Source organism: Felis catus, chromosome F2, assembly GCF_018350175.1.
Source record: "Felis catus isolate Fca126 chromosome F2, F.catus_Fca126_mat1.0, whole genome shotgun sequence".
NCBI lineage: Eukaryota > Metazoa > Chordata > Mammalia > Carnivora > Felidae > Felis > Felis catus.
This window is the reverse complement of record NC_058385.1, coordinates 57,063,008-57,087,128: the sequence shown is the minus strand read 5'-3', so window position 1 is coordinate 57,087,128 and position 24,121 is coordinate 57,063,008. Positions and strand designations below refer to the sequence as shown.

Here is a 24,121-nt window from a genome sequence, read left to right as displayed (position 1 = left end):
AGGTTCGAACCCGGTCCTCCGCGAACTCGTTGCCGGTGAAGCTAAGAGGCCCCGAGCAAGGATCTTACAGCTTCTTTTATAGACAGGCACAAACAAGTTAGGGATTTTTTGAGGTTACAGAGCTGTTATTGGTTGACATTTAAATTTGAACGCTCAGCAGAACTTGTTTGGTTCCCGCCTTTAGGTCAGACTACAACCAGCGCGCCCTGGCTGGTTTCCGGAACTGTGGGGGGAGGGGAAAGATCTTTTCTTTGCAGTTGTGAGTACACCTGGTAATTTTTCTCTTAGCCTCTCAATTTACTTTAGAATATCATATGTAAAATAAGTTATAATGGTCCCATTTTACATGTGAATCCTTTGCTTAATGGTTACTGCTGATTGGAGCCCAGCATCATTTAACTGTAAAGATTCTCTAACAATGAACAATTAAGAAATAAAATTTAGCTACTTATGCAGAATCGCTGTTAAACAAGAAACATTTAAGCAACATTATTCTTATTAAATAAAAAAAGAAAAGAAATAGAAGAATGGAAATGTAAAAACAAGTAAAAATTTTCTTTGTGTGATTTGGATCAAGGTCAGACATACTTGGGGGAAGTTGAATAATTTTATGAATTACATATTGTGTCCTTGATCTCCAGGGTGTGTCCTAAAATCTCATTAAAAATAAGATTTCAGGGGTTCCTGGGTGGTTCAGTCAGTTAAGTATCAACTTGCTTTCGGCTTGGGTCATGATCATATGGTTCCTCAAACTGAGGCCAGGTCAGTCTCTGTACTGACAGTGCAGAGCCTGCTTGGGATTCTCTCTCTCCCTCTCTCTTTCCTTCTCTCTCTCTCTCTCTTAAAATAAATAAAAGAAAAAAAGAAAAAAAAGATTTTACCCATTGGGAAAAAAAAAAGAATGTTCCATTTGTGTTTTGAAGCTAGTTATTATGGCTTTGTAAACCATTCAACCCACATATAATATAAAGTGAATTACATGCATAAGTGTTTTATGTCTATATAGGTTCTTAATTAATAACGGACTATGATTATAAGTTTATTTTTAAATTTTCAGTTAAATGCATAACTATTCTTCTCTGGGTTGTGGTAATTCAAAACAGATTTGCAAATTGTTGGTTTTTGGAGTCATATTCTTGTGGTCATCTTTGTATTTACCATTGATCAGTGCTCTGAAGAGAACTATTTCTGAGAGTAAGTTAGGAAGGATGGAGGTGATGCTACTTTGGCTCCTTTTGCTTTCTGATACAGAGTGATTAATGTTCAACTATATTTCCATTGAAGACAATCCAAAACACATTTTTCACACAGCTTCTTTTAAAAGCTGAGTGCTTTATACAGTTCTATGAATAAATTTTGCACACGTAAGTAAAACGCTTTTTTATAATGGAACATGAAATATATCCAGTGGAATTATAGCTTATTAAGTAATTTAGAATGTTTGGAAGGATTCTGACATATCTAGACAACCCAAGAGACTTGAATACAATAGTCCTCCCTTATCCACTGGTTCCCTTTTCAGTTTTAGTTACCACAGTGAATTGTGGTGAGGAAGTAAAGATTCTCCTGAGGTACTGCCAGTCAGTCAATAATAACTTAATGCTCTGTCACATTTGCCTCACTTCATCTCATCACATAGGCATTTTATCACCTCACTTCTCACATCTCACACAGGAAGGGTGAGTCCAGTACAGTAAGATATCTTTTTTTTTTTAAACGTTTATTCACGTTTTGAGAGACAGAGAGAGACAGAGCGTGAGTGGGGGAGGGGCGGAGAGAGAGGGAGACATAGAATCAAAAGTAGGCTCCAGGCTCCAAGCTGTCAGCACAGAGCCCAGCTTGGGGCGCGAAATCACAGACCGTGACACCATGACCTGAGCTGAAATCGGACACTTAACCGACTGAGCCACCCAAATGCCCCAAAGATATCTTGAGAGAGAGAGACCACATTTACCTAACTTATTACAGTATATTGTTAAATTTTTCCATTTTATTATTAGTTATTCTTGTTAACCTCTTACTGTGCCTAATTTAATGTTAAACTTTATCATAGGGGCGCCTGGGTGGCTTAGTTGGTTAAGTTTCCAACTCTTGCTTTTGGCTCAGGTCATGATCTCACGGTTTGTGAGTTGGAGCCCCACATCAGACTCTACAGTGGCAGTGGGGAGCCTACTTGGGGTTCTGTCTCTCCCTCTTTCTCTGCCCCTTCTCTACTTGCATGCTCTCTCTCTCTCTCTCTCTCTTAAAACAAATAAACTTAAGGGGCGCCTGGGTGGCTCAGTCGGTTAAGCGTCCCACTTCGGCTCAGGTCATGATCTCGCAGTCTGTGAGCTCGAGCCCCGCGTCAGGCTCTGTGCTGATGGCTCAGAGCCTGGAGCCTGCTTCGGATTCTGTGTCTCGCTCTCTCTCTGACCCTCCCCCATTCATGCTCTGTCTCTCTCTGTCTCAAAAATAAATAAAACATTAAAAAAATTAAAAAAAAACAAATAAAAAAAACTTTATTGTAGATATGTATGTATATTGTAACAACTTTGTATAGTGACAGATGGTCGCTAGACTTATTGTGCTGAATATTTCATAATGAATAAAATATTGAATTACTATGTTGTACATAGTATACCTGAAACTAACATAATACCCCCAAAAACAACAGAATCAAGCAATGTTTTCCATGCAGGTGTAGTAATTGTATTATTTATGTCTAGAGACTTTAACCTTTTCCTAGTGAAGACCCAGTTCTTTCAGGGATGTTTCTTGTTATTCTAATTGAAGTTTAGAATGCATTCTCCTGCAGGCTTGGTGTTGCAAATCCTTCACCCTTTTTGCATTTTTGTTATATCATTTGTAAAACAAAGAATTGAGACTGGTGGTTGTGAAATCTCTTGTACAGTTAAAATGTCCTATTATTTTCATGAACTACACTGATTTCAGGTCAAATTGATCTTGTGAGTTCATCTGGGCACCTATCATTTTTACATTATTTTGATGAGAACACGCATTTTAAAATCTTACCTGTAGGCTAGTAATATCTTTTGAACACAACTCAATCATATCATGTAGATTGGCCCAATATGAGAACAGAGGCAAGACAGAATATTAATCATCACTAATTTTTGTATTACTAATTTACCATGAGATCTTTGTTGATGCAAGGCCATATCCCCAAACTGCAATTTTATTAATTCAGTGGAGAATTGTTTAACGTATCTATAAACTTTCTTAAAAGGAACTTAAAAAATATAAATAAATTAAATAAATAAATAAATTGATTTATATGTACAAAATTTGGGGTAAGGAAGCAGATACCAATAGATTTATATATCAACCTCAAACATAGGTTCCTTGTTTATCAACTAGTGATGTTAATCCAACTAAATTTTACAAGTGCACCAAGTGAAGGAAAAAATGTTTCAAATTTCTTTCAGCTTTGTCTGTATACCTAAATGATTTTCTAGTCAAAAGTATCTTTATATGAAAAGCTGAAATTTATCAATATTTATCAATACCAAAATGTATCAATGTACCTAGGATATCCATTTGTAAGTTTCTCAGGAACAGTACAGTATTTTGCACATAGTAAATAATAACTAACTTAATAATGGTAAGGGTTTTTGGAATGAAACTGTGGAAGAATATTAGATGCTTTTGATAATGATGATGATGATGTTGCCAAAAATCAGTGATAAGGACAAGAGTGATGGTGAAGATGTTAAGACAGCAACAGTGAGATAAGTTACTTTATTTTTACTTAAGAGTAGCTCTTTTCAGGCTAGCATAAAATACTTTTTTTTCTTTCTTTAGTAATAAACCATATAGTTTGAGACTCTCTGAAAAGAAAAAAAAAACTAACTACAGAAGAAAAGTCTTTTGGAGAACTGAAACAATAAATGATACCAATTTTCCCCTAGTAGAGTTCACTGTGCTCTTTGAATAATACATATTGTGTAGATTTATTTCAATAACTCCTTTATACACCAGTATGGTCAATGTATTCTCTGGGGAAGTTTAAAAGACTAAAAGGATATTTATATTTTCGGATGGTTTGGACTAAATGAATGATAGGGTATTTTCCAAAATTTCTATTCTGTTGTTCTTATTTGTTTCCATTGTTGAGATTACTATTATCACTTCTGAGCATCACATTTGGCAGAGTTAAAAATTAATGATGAATTTAATTTATTTATATAATTTTATTTTGATTTAAAAATTTTTAAACAAGCAATTAAAAAGGTCACAAGGTATGGGGTGTGTGGGGGGGTGTGTGTGTATGTGTGTGTGTATGTGTGAGTAATATTATGTATATTAAGCACCTACTGGACAAGATGCTTTACAGATTAATCTTTACAACAAGCCTAGGGAGTGGGTGTTATTTTGCAGATCAGGAAAAAGATTTAGGAAGGTTTATTAGTTTGGTCAAGGTCACACAACACTAAGTAGCAAAGCTGGTCAAATCCAGGTGTACAGAACTGTAAATCCTAGGTTCTTTATGACCAGCATTTTATTTTGTAAATGATTATGAGAACAAAACTTACGTGACAGACTCTGCTACTCTTTTTTTTTTCTTTTGGTACAAAAAAGGTGGTTTTATTAAAGCATGAGGACAGTATCCATGGGCAGAAAGAGCTGCCCCTGCTACTCTTCTGAATTCTAAAATCTACTCCTAAAAAGGGCTGAGAGTCTACAGGACATATAACACCTTACTTATTAAGAGCACAGTATTGTATAAATTATATGAATGTGTTTTCAAGATAAAATTCATTAATTATTTGGTCATTTAAGACAATACATTTATAAATATACTATTAAAGTCTTCCCCACCTTTCTCAACAAAATATCCAAAAAAAAAAAAATCATGTTCAGAATCTGTATCATGGATGTTAATTGTTAGGTTTGTTGTAGTAAGATTTCCTCAATGACTTTCAAGTCTGCTTATTCACTAGTAGATTCCAGATTGCTGTGCTCTACGAATAATACTTAAGAGATCAGGCTGAAAATGGATTCATATTCCATGAACTCAAATCTTAGCTCTTGCTGGTTTTGTAATTTTTGATAGTTGTTTTAACTTACTTAAATAAGTTTTAGTTTTTCCATATTTAAAATGGAGATAGTGGTGCCTACTTCAAAGGTTAGTTTAAGGATCAATGTGGCTGATATGTATAAAGAGCCCTGCACAGATCCTTACATATAGTAAGGGTTCAATAAATGATAACCAGTTATTATTATACCTTTATGTAAATATAATTTTTATTGATTTAGTAAATAAATGAACATACCAGATCCTCCATTTTCTAAATTTTCAGCAGCAGCAAATTCTCTTCCTCTAATTGGACATTTCGAATGGAATATGGTCCAGAAAAATAAATTTCAGAACATAGTAGCATTGTATCTACGTTAAGACTAATTAAGCTTGGAATTCCTTCTGTCATGAAAATGTACAAGCATGACTTCCAACATGGTGAAGCTAGAACCCAAGTTAAAGAGATGACTAGTGATTTCTTTTCTTTCCTTTTCTTTCCTTTTCTTTTCTTATTCTTTCTTTCTTTCTTTCTTTCTTTCTTTCTTTCTTTCTTTCTTTCTTTTGCGGGGGTTGGGGGGAACTGAGAAACTCTTTTAGATGTTGCCCTATGATGAACCCCTCCATCTGTCATCCTAAAACAGATGTAAATTTTGCCAGTTAAAGAACTCTTAAGCAGTGGAACTTTGAGAATTGAGGATTTCGGGGTGCTGAGCCTGCAGAAAAGGCATGGCATGCGTAGGAGGCGATGTGCAGGGTGTAAAGAATCCAGTGAAAGCAAGAATTTGAATCTAGGCTTAATGCTGAATTGTATGTGAATGTCCCATAAATAAAACAGAGAAACAAAACTGCTCTGATTGAAATAGGACTTCAGAGGATCAGGAACTTTGTCCACAGAGCAGCCCGCCCACCTCCAGAGGTGTTCTCCACAGAAAATTATCTGCTCACTGTGGCTTCGCCAATTAACTCTAAACAAAAATTAGATGACAGGAGAATTTTGCTCAGTTGAGGTTTATCCTATTTCAGTCTCCCTGCCTTCAAAAGACCCATATTTTTCCCATAAATATATGACATCAACCAAAGGAATGCATGGATTTTGTTTGCATCTTGATTTAATCAAAACAAGTGTAAAAAAATACTTATTTGGAAGGAGAAGATCAGGAAATGTGATCAAAAATGGTTATTCAATGATAGAAAGAAATTATTGTTAGTTTTATTACATACGGTAATCACATTGTAGTTATTTTTTTTGAAGTCTTCATCTGTTAGAAGTAAACACTGAAGTCATTATGGAAAAGGGGTAGAATATTGGGAGTTGCTTGAAAGTGCTCAAAAGTTGAGGATATAGGAGGGATGGGAGAGAATAAATGAAACAAAACGGGCAAATGTTCATAAGTGTTGAAACTGGGTGGATGGGTTCATGAGTGTTTATTTTACTATTCTCTCTAGTTTGTATATGTTTGGAAATTTCCATAATAAAAAAAAAAATTCCACTAACTTATGTTATAGTCCACATGAGAATATTTTCCTGACCTGAATCTGTCTGGTCTAGTTGGGATTTGGCAGACATATTCTGCCAAATCTGTAGGAAAAATTTCTTAGGAGTGATTAAAGACAAATACTCATCCAAATTGAAATTGAGTTAAAAATAAAAGCACTAATAAAATATTGTAACACTTTAAACTTCTAATTTTGCTTTCCTGATTCAATTACTTTAAACATGCAGTAGAATTGCTTATTGTGTTTTTCTTGATTTCATTGCTTTTTGAACACCAAATTAATTTTCAGCTATTGGGAAACGTTACAACTGCCAAGTTGCAGATAAGCTGTTGGCTTGCCGTTGAAAAGATATTTGTTCCTGAAACAATTAAAGAAAACCGAACTATACTTGCTATAAAAGGGTTTTTATAATGTCTATATGTTTGAAATAAGTCATATAGGCAGTTTGTAATTTTGGTGGTGGGCTAATGGCCATAGCATATACAGAAAACCAGCTTTAGAGAATCCTGAAAGCAAATATTATGGATTTAGTCACTACACCAGTTTATAGATCAACACAAGTATCACACAGGAAGGAAATTGCTAACAGGAAAAAAAAAATTAGGATCCTGTTTACTGTTATGCATTCAAAGCAGGACAAGATTTCTAGAACTACTTACCTCCTGGATAATTGGGTACCATGGTCAGAGCCATGATTCTGGTTTTTAAATAGCATCTTTTCCTAATTATTACAAAATAGCAATAATGAGAGTTTGGTATGGTTGTTTTCAGAGCCAGAATGCTCTCACAGTACTCTGTGAGCTGCTAACCTAGCACTTGTAGGTTATTTGCTCTAGGGCAAGATCGGCCCCAGCATCGTGGTGGGGGCAAACTTCTATGTGATTTTAATAACCTTTGGATAATTAGTATATGATTCACATGACTCACCTTAACTAAGATGCTGCATTAGTATAAAGCACCTCATTGTGAGTTAATAGGTTACTAGTATTGTACTAAAAGGATAACTGTAAGTCTTTGGAATCTGATAGGTAGAAAATAGAAGAGTTTCCAAAATACTGATGAAATGCTCGATTGTTATTACATCAATTAATGCAACTTCTATTCAAACTTTTCCATCGCAGGATGACATTTTGAAAATAAGTAGCACACTAATGTGATTTGGGGCTGGTTTGTTATTGATTGATTGATTGATTGATTGTACAAATGGGGAAGGAATAGAGAGAGAAAGAGACAGAATCCAAAGAAGGCTCCAGGCTCTGAGCTGTCAGCACAGAGCCAGAGGTAGGGCTCAAACTCACAAACTGCGAGTTCATGACCTGAGCTGAAGTCGGGCCCTTAACTAAACCACCCAGGCACTCCCTTGGGTCTGGTTTTTAAAGTTCCGCCTTTTGGTGCTTTTGAATAAATTGTTATAATATTTAACTTTATATGTATGTGTATAATGCACACACACATATATGTAATTTCATAAAACTGAAGTTTTAATTGGCTACTTGTAATCATCTTTAAATGAGAATGCTTTTAAAATTATGAGGTATCCAAGTGGCATAATATCCCAAAAAGCAACCTTGGAGTTTTTTATAAGTACTTTCACAGTGAGAACATATAGAGAACAACGAGTTCTGTATATGTTACTAATTTAAAAAGGAAGCATTTGGCATACATGGACATTTCTACAATATTGTCTTGAAATATTCATACTGAGATGAAAGTATGAAATAAAATTCCTATAAAGCTAGCCAAACTTTTTGATATCTTATGTCACCAACAGTAATTTTTTTATGCTCTCACATATAATCCAGTACAGTTCTAAACACATCTTTGATTTGAATCTTATTTCTGTTCTGTTGGTAGAGTGTGTGCACACGTGTGTTTTCTTTGCCGTGTCGGTGAATAAAATGCAAGCTGAGCGAAATGGAGGTGACTTCTTTACAATTTTTTAACAGAGCAACTAACCAGCTGAGTGCCTAATACAATCAAAACGAACCCTAGAATACAAGAGAATGTGTGGATTTTGAAAAAGGATAATAGGCATGTTGAGAATCATGCTGAGATCTAATAGGAATTTACAGTATTTTTTTTTTCCTTTTTCTGTCTAGACTCCCCTCTGTGTGGAACTATTTCTTTTGTGTTGGTGTTTCATTGCTTTCGCAACAGAGGGACTTAAAATAAAGGGAGCAAAATAAAACAAAAGTAAAGTGCTCTCTCACCTTGCTCCTCTTTTCTTAGTCCATATAGAACACTGCTAATTACACTTTCATATTCCATCCAAAAGGAGAGAATGTAAAATCAAGTAGATAAGAGAAGTACCTAGTCATTCTGGAATCATAAGACAAATGAACCTTGATTAAAATGCATGGAATGTTCCTCTAACCCAACCGGCTCTAACACTTATTTTAAAGACTCATGTATGGAAAGCAAAGTATGAGAAAAAATATGCTATGTAACCTCAAAGGTCAATTAAATTTTTCCTATCATGAATTTTCAGATATTGAATTAGTAGCCTATAAATTTACAAAGCTGAGATACTTATGGTAGTAACTAATACTTACTATTGTGTTTCAGGTACTTGTTCAAAGTGTTTTACCGGTATCAATTTATACAATAACTCACATTAATCATATGAGGTTACCTTTATTATCATTATTCCCTTTTACAGATGAGGAAATTGAGGCATGGAAAAGTGAAGTAAATTCTCTGTGAGGCTCGTCCTAGATTCGATCCTAAAGTCTCATTCCAGAACCTGACCTAACTCTTCATTTGGCAGTTTTCATTGTCCTTTATCAGGGCATTCTAGAATTGTAGATTCGTTAGTTTAAAGCCTTAGTCCTTCTAAATCTGCTCAGTTGCAGAAACTGACAGTCTTTAAGCTGCTTTATCTATTCTCTCATAGAGTAAAGACGTCTTGTCGTTTTAGTACTTTGGCACCATAATGAATAAGGTACCATCCATCTGACAACTAGAACTACCGATGCCTAAGGAGATCTACTTCTCTGTCTTCCTCCACTAAATTTGATCCCTTTTACATCAAAGCAAGTTTGAATAAGACCTGAATTTACCACAAACTCTAAGACATTTTAATTTTACCGTTTACCACCTTCCACAGAGATGGTTAGATCAGTTTCTTTAGCCATGGCCCATCTGCGTCTGAGGTTCTTATTTTTTATTTTGTTTTGTTTTGTTTGTTTTCCTTTTAAAACTAGTACCCCATTGGGATACTCTGTGAGTTATTCCTTCCTGAGAGAACAATAAAATTGATAAAAGCAAAATTGAAACCCTTCTGTATTTGCATAGATTCAATATTTATTTTTAATTCAATAACTCCAGCCCTAGTCACTGAATAACATCAATTGTGTCCATGTTTGTTTTATTATCCTCATTTAAACTTAATTGCTAAATCAGTGAGCCTCTAGTTGTTGTTGGTTTTTTTTTTTAATTTTTTTTTCAACGTTTATTTTTATTTTTGGGACAGAGAGAGACAGAGCATGAACGGGGGAGGGGCAGAGAGAGAGGGAGACACAGAATCGGAAACAGGCTCCAGGCTCTGAGCCATCAGCCCAGAGCCTGACGCGGGGCTCGAACTCACGGACCGCGAGATGGTGACCTGGCTAAAGTCGGACGCTTAACTGACTGCGCTACCCAGGCGCCCCAAGCCTCTGGTTGTTTTGATTGCACAAGAATGAAGTGTAACTTAAGAAATATTCTTACTAGCTTAGGTAATTGTGGAACATCAGCAACAGTTGAAAGTAAAGAACTATTTATTTATACTCTAAACAAATGCTCACCCCTCTGGGCGCTCAGCCATGTTGTGAACGATGTCCCACCTCAGGTGTCCACTGTACTGTTTTCCACAAAGATACTTTCCAGGAGACTGTTGGTTTGCATGGTGCCTTCTGACAGTTTAGCCATATTAATTCTCAGGTTTGTTTTGGTTTTGGTTTTGGTTTTGGTTTGTTTCTGTTTCTGTTTTTGCTTTGTCTTGTTTTTCCTCAGAGTTTCTTTATACCATCCCCGGCACCCTGTCATCATTTACTGACTTACATTTGGAATGGCTAAATTAAGCAGAATGGATAAAGTCTCATGAGTTAAACGAATGTGACTAAAGGAGAAGTGGTAGAAAAGAGTTGGTGCAGAATAGGAAACAAATGGGCTCTGAAACTTTGTTAAGTGAACACTTGCATCATGCGAACCTTCTCTGTAAATGGAACCCCGCCTCTCTGTCTTGGTTGGATTAACAACCCTGTAAAAATTAGATGTCTAATAAACCTTGATTTACCTACAAAGAAAACCAGATAAACACAATGTCATGTCTTCTGAGTTTATTTGGTTTATTTGATCATGGGGAAGCAAATGAACTAAGACAAAATTTTAAAGTTGGGGTAAATATCCTGCCTATCTAATCTACATTAGAGGTTTTCTCTATCTAAGTGATTTAATCAGACTATTTAAGTGACTTTTAAAAATCTAAGTTATAGATTAAAAAAAATGCAGCCTAGGATACCTCCTAAATATTGCCCATTAGAGGTTGGTAGAGGAGTTGCTTTTCAAAATGGATTAAATGATGAGCATAGTAATGATCTGCATTAAAAGATGTGCCCAACATGCTCTGTTGTTGGGTTACAATTGATTTAATTGGCCAACCTAGCGTCTTTCCATAGGTAGAGGTAAGCTGCTACCTGAATGACTTCAAATATAGTTAATGGGGTCTAAGAGCAGGACTCTCTCTGGATGGCTCACCTTTCTGATTCCAGTTCTGTTTTGATACATCATAGAACAGAATCAATATATTAGTTAGATTAATAAACTGTATTCTAGAGTAAAATATATGGAAAATAAGAGGTCAGAAGTAGTTTCAGACATAATAGATTATTTGCATCGGCTGATTTGAAGGGTTATTTTGGGTGGTATTTTCTAGCTTATCAGGCTTCCCTTTTCTTCCTTTTCCCAGCTTGCAATAATATATATATATAACATTTTAAAAAGGATTTTAATAAAAGAATTAAAACATTATTTTTAAGATCTATTATGCTTAAGAAAGAAAAAAAAAAGTTCACTGGAAGTGGTGTTTCTCGTAAGAAACAGCTTTGTGTTTATAGACTACTCTAATAGGCTGAGAACAAGGTGCTTTTGATATCCACATGCAGATCTCCAGAGTAAGGGAAAGAAGCGTGGAGTTGAGATGCAGAGAATTCTGTGTCTCTGTTGGAAACTAAGAAAAAGAAGATAGAGGGCTTGCTAATCATTCCAGAAGGCATAATCAGTCCAAACTTTGGGGGTTAATTGTAGTCCTAGAAATAAAAAGATGGTGCAGTCATTAAGTTGAGGTATCTAGGTCAGTATTAAAAGGTTTTTTGATTTGTTTTTTGAAGGGAACATAACTGTGATTCCCATGCAAATATAAAATAACCATGTGTCAATTTTTTTTCTTGCATCAAAAATTTTATTTAACTCAAGAATTAATGAACATTTTAGTCAAATACTACAGTGGTTCAACAGAGAATTCAATAACCAAATATAGATCAATAGCTAGCTAGCTAGCTAGCTAGCTAGATAGATAGATAGAATGCTAAAATTAATTTATGGATAGATACAGAACATGTCTGTCAATTGGACAATAATCCATTACATACACCACAGGCCTCAAAACACCAGTAACCCAGAAAGGTATGCTAAAAACATCTCACTTACCAAAAACGAACTTTCAGTTATCTTTGGATCCATCTTAAATTCTTTCACAATTTTTTTTTTTTCCTACAAAGTCTCAACCATGCCAAGGGTGCACTTGGCCATTCAGAACATTTTAGAAGCAGAAGACCTGATGTCTTGAATGTAAGAAAACTAAATAAAGGCATTTGCAGACAGAATTGAAAAGCAAACACAAAGTTTACCATTCAATTCTTGAGATTTCTAAGATTTGGTTCAGGCTTGTAACATAATTTGCTGAGGCAATACTCAACCTGCTGTGTAGGAACTGAAATCACCATGCAAATGTTCTTAATATTTCATACTACAAAAAATGTATTCAAAATGTACTTAAAAATTTTATTTTTCATGTAATAGTTTACTATGCTCTCAAGTAACTTTTCTCCTAATAAAAGCTATTTTTACTTTAAGATTTCCATTGGCTATGTTAATACAGATTTAGATAGCAATTGAAGAATAGTAGCTGGGGTGCCTGGGTGACTCAGTCAGTTAAGCATATGACTCTTGATTTCGCCTCAGGTTATGATCTTACCATGACAGGGCAGAGCCTGCTTGGGATTCTCTCTCTCTCTCTCTCTCTCTCTCTCTCTCTCTCTGCCCCTCCCCTGCTTGCATGTGCTCTTTCTCTCACTCTCAAAATAAATAAACTTTTAAAAATGAGTAGTAGCTTATTAGTACTAAGTACTTCATAAGGCAAGATTCAAAGCTCCACTCCTTCACCCCCTATGCTTCTTAATTCTCTTCATTGTCACCTCAGAATTAGCACAACAAATTACAGGCACGAGTTACTAAGAATACTCCAAAGGCATGCCATACAATGTTTGTTACTTAAAATGATGCAAATACACTGTGTTAATGGCTATATTGTTAAAAGTTACACTTTTCACTCTCTCTCCCTCTCTCTCTCTCTCTGCCCATCCCCTGTTCTTGCTCTTTCTCTCTCAAAATAAATAAACATTAAAAAAAAGTCACACTTTTCAACATTCCCATTTACAAGTGACACAAAAGTCTGCTCGACCTGTGGAGAAATAACAATTGTGAACAAGAGGAAAGAAATATTTTTCCCCTTTTTCTTAGAAAAAGCTCTTGGATGACTCTTTTTTGTGTATGGGATTTTTTTTATTTGTTTTTGTTTTTGTTTTGAACAGGGGTGGGTGTTATTTTGTTTTGTTTTTTAGATGTTTGTAATGTGGTGATCTGCTTGGGAACTGGGCATGTTTCCGAATGAAACATTTGAAATATTTAAGCAGAAAGATTTAAGGGATGTTGAATTTTAATGTTTCATCTAAGGTCTTTCCAAAAAGACATAAAGAAAGAATAGTTTATCTACCAAGAGCCTTGCTGCACATGCTCTTAGCAAAGCTCCTATAATTAGGCTAACATGATTTTGGGGGGAAAGGGGGACACTTGGCAATGGCAACACCTGCATTGTCACTGAAGCTTTCAAAGACACATCTGAAAACACATCAAACACCAATCTAAACAAATACAAAAACAGAAAACAAAAACTTTCTTAATATTTTTTCGAATGTTTTTTAAATAGTTTGGGATTTGGTAGACCAATATATGGATCTTCTAAAAAGGTCTGGACTGAAATTTCATGTGACTTGTAAACTCTTAAAACAATTGCCTACATGTATCTGATTTGATAGAAACATAAATTTGTTTTCATGACTTTGAAACAATGTTTTCAGGAGGATTGTTTATGAAATACAGCACGTCAATATTCGGGAAGTGTTCAAAACAACAACTCCGTGTCTGTATTCCTTTTCCTTTACCCCACAAAGAACTGGACTGAGATCACCAGCTTATTTTAGCAGGCCAAAAAAACAAAAAAGTATAGCTTTGTTTACAGTATTACGTGTATGTGTTCATAGGCAAAACTCAGCATGTTTCAGATGAACTAGCCTGTCTTCATAAGACCGCCAAAGAATGACCATAATCTTGATTTGAAGTGTAAATAATAATGAACTTTTAAAATATATGTATTCATGCAATATCGTTTAATCACACTAATGTGATTTTGAGTTGATAAAAATTACCTTGGTTTTACATTATTAAACTTTTAAGAAATCACTCTTTTAAACCCATAGGTTTTGTATTCAATAAAATGTTTTAAAGATAATTTTTATTATTTATCTCATTTTTTACAAAACATAAAACATAAGCTTCTTTCTGCTCTGAAACAAGTTCTTTTTTTTTTTTTTTTAAAGTTACAGTTTGGGTCGTTTCTATACTTAATGTTAGGGCATAATTAAAGGAAAAGTACAAAATAAGGAGATATTTATAAATACTCATTAATAAGTATTTCAGATCTGTACTTACCATGAAAAAGCATTCATTTTTTAAAATTTTATACCTTAATTGTTGAGGAATTATAAGTAATATTTATTTTGGCAGAATATTAGCCATATATGCTTAGGAACCGTTTTAAGTTAGAGTGTGAACTAAACACTACGTACCTGAAAAGAATCTTGCTGATATTTTTCCAGTGAAAGTATTACTCATAATGGAATAGCATTTTCAAAGCAATCTACAAAACTTCCCCTAAGTTAAAATATTATCTTATATAAAAGAGGAGAAAAAAATTAGAAAAAGGGAAGAGAGTCACAAAGTGAAAAGAGCCAAACTACCAATGGGAAAATTAAAAAAAAAAAAAAAGAGTTATTATAAAGTATTAATCACCAACCTTATGATTTCTGATCTCAAAATAAATGCTGTATATACCCATTTAATTTATTTTAAATATAGTATCTAAAAATTTTATTGCTTTTAGGTCATGGTCATTACCTTTATGACCTGAAATACATATGTCAGGCATATCAACCAATTGGCATCTACCCTCTTTTAAAGGTAGAAAAAAAAAAGATGAGTATTATATTGTAATACTTTGTTCTCTCTCTCCTCCTCTTTCTATTTTTTTTTGTTTTGTTTTTTATTTTTTGTTTTCGTTTATGGATGGTTGGTGATTTGTTTGCTTCTCCTGGTTCCTGTTGATCAGTGGTGTTTGGCCAGTTTGTATTTTTCCAGACATCACTCCACGATGTTGTTGAGGTGTATGATGGGCCAACTCAGCAATCTTCTCTGTTATCTTCCCTCTCAGGATCCCATTCAGGTATCCTTTAATAGAACTGCCATGCATCAGTTATTGATTAAAGACTGACTTTGATTGGTATTGTAGTGAAAGTTGAGATTTATGTCATCCGTATTAGAAATAAACTGAAAATAGAATCACTCTTTATTGAAAAAAAAAAAGTAGAAACACGATAATAACTCGAACGCTTGAGAAAAATATAACCAACTATTTTGGGGCGTTGTAATCAAGTAAATATAATATTTAGTCACTTAGTCTATGGTGTTAAATGTAATATAAAATATTTAAGGATTCTTTTTAAATGAGACAATATGTATCAAAATGTAATTGAAGCCTTCTGTAAAAAGGTTGTGATTGAAGCTGAACCCGAAGAATATATTGTCAGAGACAGGATATATTGAAGTAATTTGATAGAACATAGATTGACATTTTCAAAAGACAGTGTAAATTAATATAATTTGTTAGGTTTACTGAATGAAATTATTTATGATATCTTAGTGTTTGTTTTGTTGAGTAGGAGAATCACTTCCACTGAGTTCAGGTAATCAGATCACAATTCGATTTACTTCAGTTGGACCAATAACAGCTAAGGGATTTCACTTTGTTTATCAAGGTAAGTGACCCTGTAGCCTAGAAACACAGTAAGGAATATCAGTTTCCTCATGTTATGTTCAGAGTTTATTGAATGACGAGCTCCTCATAACCATATAGGAGATATCAAAGCTGTGTTTTGTTTTGTTTTATTTTGATTTAAGTTTTGCCCTGTTCCCTCCCTTCTCACTAGAGCATTGTTACTTTGACCAAGATCAAAAGTGACCTATTGCTTACATCATCATTCTCAAGTATGATTTTCCTTCCTTCCAACGTATTGTTTTAAAGCATCTGTTTTTTTTTTCCTGACAACTCTTCAGTCTCCACATATTCTATTTTCCCCATAGTCCAGCATTCTAAATTAAAAATGTGGCAAATTTTGTGCTGATGTACTTAGACATGCAGGGAAATCATTATTCCATTCTAAAATTTTAGTTTCTCATTCTCTCAGGAGATTTCAAACTTTCTTCATGGCTATTAAATATTTTTGTGCAACTGAAAGTTTGTTTACATAGATTTTTCTCGCCTTTTAAAGAAAAAAGGCTTTATATTACCATTAAAATAAGAAAAGACCTATAACTTCAAATATTTTAATTATTTATGATCATGTAGTAGTTTGGACTTATTCCTAAGACACTTATAGACATTTGTGATTTGATATTTTTATTAACTGATTTTATCCCACTTATAATGTTGGCTATAATATTATACTGTTTCATTTTCAATAGTATTCCTTCATTAAACAGTATGAGATATTATGAATTGAAAAAGGCACTATGACAAGTCACGTAAGAGGAAACAATCTATTTGGAATGCATCATATCATTTTCGGGGCAGTTGTCAAACTCCTTAATCCCATCTGTATGTGTTTTAAAAAGAAAAAACATCCTGTTATCATTCTATTTTACTAAAACAAAAAAGTCACAATCGAGAATGTACCTATAAAGTTTAAAAACAATTTCAAATCTGATATTGTATGATTATTAAAATTAAAACTTCTATTGTTGTTAATCTGTCTGACTTCTATTCTACTTAGCCTTGAACATAGTAATTGTCCTCATCAGTAACAAACATATTTTAAACAACTAAGTTTGTGAACCTGCTGTGTAGTAAAATGTTGTGTTTTCTTTTTTAAATTGATGAAACTAGTGAAAAGTGAATTGTGACATCACCTCCTGTAACCTGCCACATATTGTTTGAACTTGGTATCCCAGGTTAAAAAGAGAAACACATGATCTTTCAGTCATCATCCCATAAATTTAAATATCTAATTCAAACTACTTTGTTATATTAATGAGTTTGGTAAAACAAAAAATAAGAAAAAAACCTACTTGATGTTGTTTAAAGAATCAAAAGTAAAATGTTTTTTAAATTAAGACTCTTGATGACAATAGCAGTAACCATTTTAACTTGTATTTTATTCTGTACGAATAAAAAAACTTTTAGAAATGTATTCAAGTTGTTAATTTGAGTGCTGATAAAAAGTGAACATTTCTTTGAGATTTGTTTAGTTATATTTTGAAATCTGTACTTCTCTACCAAATATGAAATTAAAATAAACAATTATTTGTACACAGCTGTTCCTAGAACAAGTTCCACACAATGCAGTTCTGTGCCTGAACCAAGATTCGGAAGAAGGATCGGCAATGAATTTGCAGTTGGTTCATTGGTTCTTTTTGAATGTAATCCAGGATACATCCTCCATGGATCCATCGCAATTAGGTGTGATACAGTTCCCAATTCTCTGGCCCAGTGGAATGATTCCTTACCTACCTGTATTGGTAAGTGTGTAAATTTGATAGCTTTGTGATTATACATATTTTATATTTTATATCAAAACTAGTTATCTTGCATCTGTCAATAATTCTATGTTATCTAATAGTTATGCATTAATCCTTAAATACTTTGTTAGTTATGATGTACCTAGATATGCAAATGAATGAGGATATTGGATGCAGTTGAGATGTAATGTGATGAATGAGAAATATTTTGTTTTAAATTAGCTGAATAGTGTCCTCATTTATTGATTTAGATGGATGATTATGTATGTGCATATTGCCAATAACAAAATTTAAATGCTAGTGATATGGGCTGTTGAAATAAATATCTCTCAAACATTATGCAGAGTGTCCTATGCCAATATGTAAAGAATTTACGTATCATTTAAAGATCTCAGAAGCTGATTTCTTTGGCCATATTCTACTTTGGCATCAAAAGAATTACAAAATATGCATTAGAAAATAAATCTGTTTTTTATCTTTTATTTATTAGTTGTAAATATGTGTAAAAAATATAAAATAAGAGATTTTTTCAGTCTCTCACAAGTCTCAGTGGTAACACTTTGAGTGAGTAGAATACATTAAGGTTAGCCAGATCTTAATGTTTCAAACTTTATCGTTTGTATTGTTATTGTATACTGTATCTAATTTAAATTGGTAAACAGAATATACACTTTCTAACTTAATGGGCTCTTAATCATGTTATATGAAACATATTAAAATATTCTCTAAGCCATTAAACAGTTAGAATTTTATGCTATTTTAGGATCATTACAATGACTTTTGTTTCTTATAGCATTCCGTAGATATGAAAAAGTGAGTTACAAAGTTTATTTATTCTCTGTCCCAAGAGCATATCTGGAAATTATTTTCTTTGGTTACATAGTATTACATTAAACGAAAGATGGTAATACATAATCACAAGTTAAGAAATAGTTCTCATGAGTTGAATTCTTTCTTGTTAAAGTTTTTTTTTTTTTTTCTTTTTTTTTTTTTTTTTTTTTTTTAAATTTTTTTTTCAACGTTTATTTATTTTTGGGACAGAGAGAGACAGAGCATGAACGGGGGAGGGGCAGAGAGAGAGGGAGACACAGAATTGGAAACAGGCTCCAGGCTCTGAGCCATCAGCCCAGAGCCCGACGCGGGGCTCGAACTCCCGGACCGCGAGATCGTGACCTGGCTGAAGTCGGACGCTTAACCGACTGCGCCACCCAGGCGCCCCCTTGTTAAAGTTTTATTGGCATGTGATCTAGAAAATAAGAGGGACATTTTTTAAAAAATAAGAGATAAGCACAATTTTGTTTTTATTTTAATAATCTCAGTTCCAATTGTTCACAGAATGTGACGAGAGTGTATATCCACACATATAACATGCATATAACACATATACACTTATAAATATGTAAAATATATTTTAATAACATATCTTATGATACCTGAAAATGAAATTACATGTATCTAGTTTTATTTATTTTTTGTTTTATTTTATTTTTTTTTTTTAGTTCAGGTTAGTTAACCCAGTGATTCATCTCTTACATGTGAACCCAGTGCTCATCCCAAAAAGTGCCCTCCTTAATGCCCGTCACCCATTTAACCCATTCCCCTTACGTGCCTCCCCTCCAGCAACCTTCAGTTTGTTCTCTGTATTTAAGAATCTCTTATGGTTTGCCTCCATCTTTGTTTTATGTTATTTTTCCTTCCTTTCCCCTATGTTCATCTGTTGTGTGTCTCAAATTCCACATATAAGTGAAATCATATGATATCTGTCTTTCTCTACCTGACTTATTTACCTTGACGTAATACCCTCCAGTTCTATCCACGTTGTTGTAAATGGCAACATTTAATTCTTTTTCATTCCCGAATAGTATTCCATTGTGTATATATACCACATCTTCTTTATCCATTCATCAGTCGATGGGCATTTGGGCTTCTTCAATAATTTGACTATTGTTGATAGCACTGCCATAAAAGTTACGGTACTTGTGCCCTCATCAAATCAGCATTTTTGTATCCTTTGGATGAATACTTCATAGTGCAATTGTTGGGTCACAGGGTGGTTCTATTTTTAATTTTGGGGGGAACCTCCATACTGTTTTCCAGAGTGGATGTACCAGTTTGCATTCCCACCATGAATGCAAAAGCATTCCTCTTTCCCAGCATCCTCACCAACATCTGTTCTTTTCTGAGTTGTTAATGTTAGCCATTCTGACCGGTGTGAGGTGGTAAGTCATTGTGGTTTTGATTTGTATTTCCCTGATGATGAGTGATATTGAGCATCTTTTCATGTGCCTGTTGGCCATCTGGATGTCTTCTTTGGAAAAATGTCTATTCATGTCTTCTACCCATTTCTTCACTGGATTATTTGTTTTTTAGGTGGTGAGTTTGGTAAGTTCTTTATAGATTTTGGATACTAACCCTTTTATCAATATGTCATTTGGAAATATCTTCTCCCATTCCATCGGTTGCCTTTTAGTTTTGTTGACTGTTTCCTTGGCAGTGCAGAAGCTTTTTATCTTGATGAGGTCCCAATAGTTCACGTTTGCTTTTTATTTCCGTTGCCCCCAGAAACATGTCAAGTAAGAAATAGCTGCAGCTGAGATCAAAGAGCTTGCTGCCTGTTTTCTCCTATAGGATTTTGATGGTTTCCTGTCTCACATTTAGGTCTTTCATCCAATTTTTCATCCACTTTTCAACCAATTGAAAAGTTACTTTCAGAATTTATGATTGAATAAACTGAGTCTTAGGTGAAAAAGTTATTTTTATTTTTTTTATATTTATTTTGAGAGAGAGAGAGAAAGAGCATGGGACAGGGAGGGGGCAGAGAGAGTGGGAGAGAGAAAATATGAAGCAGGCTCTGTGCTGTGAGCACTGAGCCCGATCCTATGGAACTGTGAGATCATGACCTGAGCCAAAACCAAGAATCAATGCTTAACTGACTGAGCCACCCAGGCTGTCCCCCTAAAGTAGTTATTTTTGAACTGACAGAACATATAGTAAGTGGTGGAGTAGAGGCAGAAACTCACTTTCTCTGACTCTAAACGTCAACCTAAATGACAGAAGACTGCTTCTCTATAGGTTTTGATTTATAAGCTAAGCTTTCCTAATGTGATATCTACATTTTATTTATAATGTGATATTTCTTACCCTATTGAAATATGTTTTTGAAAATCAATGGTACAGGAAAACAACTCATTTGGAGTTAATATGCCTCCTCCTTTTATCTAGCATGGAGCTTGTGTTAATGGTACTAACAGATCTTCCCCTTTCTGTACTTTTATGCTCTCATAAAGACAAAACAGATAATGTTTCTCCTTTTGAGCCACAATATATGTTGACTTCATACTCTTATAAAATAGTAATAAATAAATTATCCTAAACTCAAGGACCATGCGCTGAGAGAAATGTTCCTCTATGTCTATGCTAAAATTAGTCATGCAGTATGCATAAATCGGAAATTACATTGCTTTAAATCAGTTTAATAATTGAAGACAGACACATGATAATAATAAATCTCTTCAGCCTCACGATGGATTTTTTAATATTTCTCTATACGTATAGAAAATCAGTCGTTATTTCTATCTCACTTTTCCCAGTATTTTTTTATATAATTTGTGTCACTCTTAGTTTATTTATGTATCGATAGAAAATATCAATACCATATAATAGAAGACAGCTAGGTAAGTAGCTGTCTTCTTTAGTTTCATATACATGATGAAAACTCCTTGAAGATAATCATCTATTATAAAACTAGAGTGATATAATGACATCTGGAAACTCATAAACTAGCTCATTAATCTTTAAATATCATTCAAAAAAATTCATCTCTTCCTCTAGTTTGAGTGTTGGGAAAACCTACATATGCAAAGTACTGAAGTGTAAACCTATAAATCACCTCTTAAAGATCCTATTTGTATATTTATCACACTAATGTCCTCATTAATGGGGGAAAGTCATAAAGAGTCATGTAAAACTGAATAAAATCCCGCATAGCTCCAAACTGTAGTTTAGCATAAGAGTTAATTAAGTCTTGGGTAAAGTCTTCTGCTGTGACCTCAGCACTGAGATGTAGTGAGTTACTATACGACCCTGGGAATTTTACAAACTTTCTGGTTCTCAATTGCCATATAGATGAAGCAGGAAGCTAAGAGGATTTTCTCATAGGTTTATTGTGATTATTAAATGATTTGGCACAGTTCTTGGAACCTCGTAAGTACTGAATGACTAAGTTGTTTTTTGTTGTTGCTAAATCTTCCATTATAGAATCAGGAGAGAAGACTTTAATTCTGAAGGTATTGGTTCTAGAATATAGAATTTACATTCAGTGATGAAAAAAGGCTTAATATCTTTGCTTTTAACTTGTTGATATGTTGTTTCAATAGCACTTTAAAGTTTATAAAATGTTAAAATTATCTTTCACAGAAGATGTTGGCATCTTTTTTTAAAAAGCTAAAAATATGGACTCTTATCATCCTTTCCAATTCTATTAATTTACAGTCCCTTGAATACAACATATTTTTTTTGCACTTAACATTTTTAAGAAAGACATTGGATGAAATATAATGACAATTTTCTTGGGGTATAATTGTTATTATTTATTAAAATCTGTTTTTGGGGGAGATTGAAATTTCTTTCCACCAATTGACACATTTAAGGACAAATGGTTGAAAAGAAAGAGACTTTAAACAATAGACGTATGTTCATGATTTGGTTTGTTCTCATTGTTTGCAGGGGTATAAAATTAAAATAAAGTTAAAAGTTAAACAGCGATTACTACAATTCTAATTGTCCTTGAGTATACATATTTAACCAAGATTTGCATTCAGACTTTTCTTCTGATTTTGGAAAGTAAAAAAAACTTCATTATCCAAAGAAATTTATGAAAGTGAGACAGGGTTAGAAGAATAAAACTATAAAAAGACATTAAAAAATGAGTAAAACAAGGGGCGCCTTGGTGACTCAGTTGGTTAAGCTTCCAACTTTGGCTCTAGTCATGATCTTGCAGTTCGTGAGTTTGAGCCCCACATTGGGCTCTCTGCTGTCAGCACAGAGCCTGCTTTGGATCCTCTGCCCCCCCCCCCCCCCGCCTCTCCCCTTCCTTGTGTGCTTTCTCTCTCAAAAGTAAATACACATTAAAAAAAGGAGTAAAACAAGAAAAATGAAAGAAGATTTTAGGAATAAGAAAGGGAAATGAGAGAAAAATAATATAAAGTAGGATACAGAGAATAAGAACTCTAAACCCTAAACATAAATCATTTTTGTTTAAGACAGAAAAAACCTGGGGTGCCTGGGTGGCTCATTTGGTTAAGTGTCCGACTTCAGCTCAGGTCATGATCTCACAGTTCATGAGTTCAAGCCTTGCGCCCGGCTCTGTGCTGACAGCTCAGAGCCTGGAGCTTGCTTCAGATTCTGTGTCTCCCCCTCTCTCTGCCCCTCCCCTGCTCACACAGTCTCCCACTCTCAAAAATAAATGAACATTAAAAAAATTAAATAAATACACAAATAAATAAAACAGAAGAAAATCCCTATTCTATATGATTATTACAAAGCTTTTTTTTTATCTTAATGAAAGAAGATGTTAGTGTATTTTTGTTTGTTTGTTTTGAGTTTTTATTTAAATTCCATTCCGTTAACATATAGTGCAATATTGAGTTTCAGGAGTATTACAAAGCTTTTTCATATGCCACATGTATAAATCAGGTGGTTAATCCCAGTGTTTTTGCCATCAGAAACAAAAATCCACGTAAATGGAAGGAGGAGGATGCTATTCCACTGTGGTCATTTCAGCAAGGACAAGCGGTCCTACCAGACACTAAAGCCTATAAAAGACTTTCAGACCAGACCCTAGTCCATGGTTGACATTCAGCTTCAGGGGTAAATGTTAGTAAACTGTCCCCAACCTGTCTGAATTCAGCCTCACTTTATACTTTGAGAGCAAAAGCTGAAGCAGTTAGGAGCCATTACAGACTCTCTGTCAGAAGTCCACCTATCTGTAGGGGGTTCCCTGGCCTTTTTGAGAAACCTGTCACTCTGTGTATGGAGAGTCTGAACAGAGAACAGACTACTTTTCATCTTGAATTGGTTTGAAAGTGTATACCTAGTGATAGAAAATTGAATAAGACAACTTGTTTTCTGCTAAGTTCACATGAAAAGGATGTATCACCTATGCCATTGGAGAAATAATGCACAGCCTGTAGAACAAGTGAAATCCAGAAAATTGAATATATAACTGAAGGACATATGGCATCTGTATGAGACTAGAAATGGAGAGGCGCTGATTCATAATGACACTCAGATGATAACTCAGTTTAGGTTCTACCATTTGGTCCAACTGCTAACCTGTACATAAATGAAAATATACTTGTATTTCTTCTCTTTTTTTTTTTAACTTTTAAAAAATGCTTATTTATTTATTTTGAGAGATCTAGAGAGAGCGTGAGCAGA

The 24,121-nt window shown here is 34.1% G+C and overlaps 1 protein-coding gene across 7 annotated transcripts in view; it reads left to right on the top strand.

Moving 5' to 3' along the window:
- The window catches only part of CSMD3 (CUB and Sushi multiple domains 3), a 1,245,869-nt gene that overhangs the window by 1,041,294 nt on the left and 180,454 nt on the right, over nucleotides 1-24,121 (top strand). For 4 of the 7 annotated variants that reach the window (XM_045049906.1, XM_019823045.3, XM_019823042.3 and 1 more), the window contains 3 exons: nucleotides 15,219-15,332; nucleotides 15,829-15,924; nucleotides 17,480-17,683. In XM_045049906.1, coding sequence (XP_044905841.1) covers nucleotides 15,219-15,332; nucleotides 15,829-15,924; nucleotides 17,480-17,683 — 414 coding nt within the window. The remainder of the gene's footprint in view (nucleotides 1-15,218; nucleotides 15,333-15,828; nucleotides 15,925-17,479; nucleotides 17,684-24,121) is intronic. The other 3 variants (XM_019823044.3, XM_045049907.1, XM_045049905.1) reach the window with 2 other exon arrangements.